We start from the raw sequence: 4,055 nt of genomic DNA on the forward strand, positions 1-4,055 counted from the left end.
TTTCTGCAGCAGCCCTTGGAGGTAAACCCTCTGTGCCACTCTGGCAAGATATTCTGCTCCTGGATCAGCTGGGTGTGTCTTGCCTCTAGTCTCTTTGCAGGGAGTTCTTCCCCAGGGTCCCACACCGGGCCTGTATGCTGAGCCTGCATAGAATGAAGATCCAGAGGGTATCAGGTGGTCTCACTCATGCAGGGTCTGGGCTCTGGCACAAATGACCATGTTTTCTTTCAATTGTTTGATTGTTTGTTTTCATTCTTTTTTAAAAAAGGTATTTAGTGCAGCGTCTTGGTACTCAGCTCAGACTCATAATGATCCTCCTGCTTTCAGCCTCCCCTGCAGTGGTAGGATAGGTGTGCAAGAGCATGCCCAGTCTTGGTCTCAGGCACAGTGCACCTGAGGGCATGGCCGGCGTGGCTTGTGGTGTCGGTAATTGAACCCCGGTCCCTGTGCTTGCCTAAGCAGGTACTCAGTCTGCTGCGGTATCTTGGTAGTCCTTTCAATTGTTTTAATGTCAAACTTTTTCAACCCTAGGAGACAAGTTTCAAAATATCTTCTGCTGTACTTACTGAAATTGTTTACACAGAAATGTGAGTTGTTTGCCTTTATCAGGGTTAAATTTTTCTATCAAAACATTTATGTCTGCTATTGTCTTTGTGAGAATAAAATTCTCAAAATAATTATGGGATAATTCATATTTTTCATTTCTTTTATTGTGTTTATGAGACATGTTTGTGTAAAATCTATGAACTTTTATTTATTTTTAAGTTATTTTTAAGTTGTTCATAACATACTCATGTCTATTTTATAGAGTATATAATATAGGAATATATTGGTCTGTATTGTCCATTCATGGAGAGCTAATTTTATTTCAGATATTTATTTCATATCTAGGGCTTTATCTGGTTTTTTTTTAAAAGTTAAACAAAAGCAATCTTATTCATTGATCATCCACGAGGCCCACGCTCCCAATAAGAACGTCACATGCGCTTTCAAGATCACAACAACACATTGGAATTCACAAGCATTTATTAAATATTTTCATCTGTTCAATGGTAATTATTAAGCACACTGAATGTAGTAATTAGTTGAGCAAATGTCCCAGCCCTCAAGGGTTCTGAGCTGGATTTTCTTGAAAGCAGAGTGAGGAGGAAGTTCAGTACTTTCTAGGCAGACCTTGAGGTCGGAAGTGGTTGGGGTCTTTGCCACTCCTGCCCCATCTATTGGCAAACTGGTCAGCGGCTGTGTCCTCTGCTCCATGGCCCAGGAAACCCTGAATACCTTCCCTGGTATCACTGTAATCAAGACAGGCAGAATGGAAATTAATCACTAGGCTGATAAACAACAGCTCCATCTCCTTGGGTTCCTCACCCCAGAATGGAAAAAAAAGGAGCTCCCCCACCAAAGCCAAAACTGGGAGGGCTAGGTACTGACCCTGTCTGGAATCTGTTCCCAGTCCATAGTATTTATTTATTTATTTATTTTGTGATACTGGAGATTAAACTGAAGACCTTGCACTTAACAGGCAAGCGTTTATTCTACTGAACAATCTCCCCAGCCCCAAGTCTTTTTTCCCCCTAGCCCATCCTTACATTGTGAGGACAGCACCAGAGATGTAGGACTGGGAATCAGGGACTCCCAGCAGGTGATCAGACCCAGCACTAAGCATTGAGAAGGAGCTGGGGCAAAGTAGGAGGGGCACAGTGTGCACAGGGGACAGCTCCACATGGAAGTGGAAGCCCCTCCAGGGAGTCCAGGCCAGGCCCTCTCTGCTCACCCAGGCCCAGCTCCCCAGGAACCTCCCTCACCTGATCACTTTAGCAGCCCAGGCACCTCCAGGTCCCCTTCGGGCAGCATCGTAGTTCCCCCGTGCGTGGAAGTATTTGTCCGAATTCTTGAAATTGGCTTCTCTCATGTCAGAGTAGGCTCGCCACATGTCTCTAGTCCCTGGGGGGAAAAAGGGGGTTGGAGATGATCCCGCCATGCCCAACAGAGGGATAAAGATGTTTCCTCCAGTCCAAAGACTTCAGCCTTTGATAGAGCCCACAGAAATAAGTGAATATCCTTTTACTTTTCATATTCTGGAACATGCTGAGGGAATCACGACGAGTACAGGTTTTATTCCACTTGATTCCATCTTCCTTTTGTGGCTATTTTGTCTTTGGCTACGTGAAATACGTGTGAAGAAGAGGAGAGATGGCCCCTAAGGGGTGCTTCAGTCTATGAGGTCCCTGTGTGTCACTTCACTTTAATGGCCTACTTGCCTGGATTCAAAGACTCCACGAAGGAAGTGGATCATGGGAGTCATGCTCATCAATGGACTCATTTGTGGATGTCATGACTGCATATGCCTTTAGGAGGCGGGGCCTAGATGAGGTCACAGGGTCACTTGGGTGCTAACCTTTGGAGGTACATTTCTCACTCATCCTCTCCCCTGTGCTCCTATTCCAGGCCCCGTGAGGTTAGCAGTTTTGCTCCACCAGCCCCTCAGCGATGACAGTCTGCCTTGGAGCCAGCCAGCCATGGACTGTCACTGTGAGCCACAATCAACCTCTGCCCTTCAAGTGGGGTATATGAGAGACTGCTGTCTCCATCACCCTCTAGAAAGACCCAGTGAACCTTCTGCACAAGGTGGAGAGCACCACAGGCCGAAGGAGGCTCCAGGCTTAATGTGGTCAGTGGGCCCGCTCCATCCTCATGGGCCGAGTAAGTACAACCCAGAGTACATCTGAATGTGCAGGGCACATTTCTGAGCCTGGACAGTGTCAGAATTCCATCATCAGAGTGAACCAGGCCCAGAAAAATCCAGCATCACATGCTGTCTCTCATATGCAGAAACAAACAAAAGGCCTCAAAGTACAAGAAAGACTATCAGGGAAGCTATAGGGGACCCGGGAGAGGACAGGGGGAAGACGGTTGAGGGGAGCTGGGTAGGATTCAAGTACCATATTTACATTTATGTAACCTTCACGGTGGAGCCCACAATTTTGTAGAATATCATGCATTAATGATTGTAGCTTATAGATGAATTCAGGGAGAGGTTGATAAAGAGGATGTGTCTAAGACAGAATTAAATGAAGTGGATCATCACAAGCAGAAAAAGGACTACTGCCTCGCTAAGCCCAAAACTTTCCTGCTCTTCTTGGTACAGTGCAGTGGCGCTGAGGCTCAGTGGTGTGCAGGAGAACTGAGAAAGTATCTACAGAATGTCTAGAACGTTATAGGCGCTCAGTCATCACTTGGCTCTATGTTCTTACAAATGGAGTGCGAAAAATAGAAAAGGGAGTAAACTATGCCAGTATTAAATGAATTTTTAAAATTTTTACTGGATAACAATAAGGAGAAAAATCTGATGCATAATTCTAATGTGGATTATATAATTTTTCTGTAAGATAGTTGCTCCCAGCCTTATTTATCATACATAAAAATTAACTGAGGTGTTCTTTAAGGGCCAGAGTTCTGCGATCCACGCTCAGATTCTCTAATGTCACTTAGGGCAGGATGTCAACAGTGGCACCCGCACTTCATAAACCCTCCCTGATCCTAATTGTTCTCATGAGTGGTCCATGTTTGAAGGACATTAAAGACCGAAATATATTTCAAGTCATGTGTATGTGTAAGAATTTACAAAGGATCAGAAACCAATTCTTAAAACATCCACTCAGAGGCCACCTCAGCAACGAGTACGTGGGATTTGCAGCAAAGCCTCAGGCATGCTGGGCAAGAGCTCTGCTGCTGAGCTACACCCCCAGCCACCACGCCTGGAATTACGAGTGCTGCATTTTGATGACAAAATCTTGCCACTATAGCGAAAGGGGAGTATTTCTCTTATGGTTGGGTTCCCTTCCATCTCTCAAACTCAAGAGGACGTTCATCAGCGCAATCCATCGTGTCCTTCACTGTGAGCAGAGGAGCTGCAGTTGCCTCCCGAAGTCGCCCTGCCTGGGCACTTGCCATTTCTGAGCTTAAGCACAGGATGTGTGTTCACAATCTCTGGCTCTTATTTTGGAAACAGTTCAGCAAATGCTGAGAAGCAAGTCTACCTGGGTTAAGCCTGC

General features: G+C 45.5%; 1 protein-coding gene across 1 annotated transcript in view; it reads right to left on the reverse strand.

The window, feature by feature from the left end:
- Nucleotides 1-1,008: 1,008 nt before the first annotated feature.
- The window catches only part of LOC111817694 (serum amyloid A-3 protein-like), a 4,577-nt gene continuing 1,530 nt past the window's right edge, over nucleotides 1,009-4,055 (reverse strand). Inside the window, exons 3-4 of the mRNA XM_023719343.1 lie at nucleotides 1,806-1,944; nucleotides 1,009-1,292 (exon numbers count right to left, since the gene is read on the reverse strand). Coding sequence (XP_023575111.1) covers nucleotides 1,154-1,292; nucleotides 1,806-1,944 — 278 coding nt within the window. The 3' untranslated portion in view covers nucleotides 1,009-1,153. The remainder of the gene's footprint in view (nucleotides 1,293-1,805; nucleotides 1,945-4,055) is intronic.

This window comes from Octodon degus, unplaced genomic scaffold (genome assembly GCF_000260255.1).
Source record: "Octodon degus isolate 3935 unplaced genomic scaffold, OctDeg1.0 scaffold00067, whole genome shotgun sequence".
NCBI lineage: Eukaryota > Metazoa > Chordata > Mammalia > Rodentia > Octodontidae > Octodon > Octodon degus.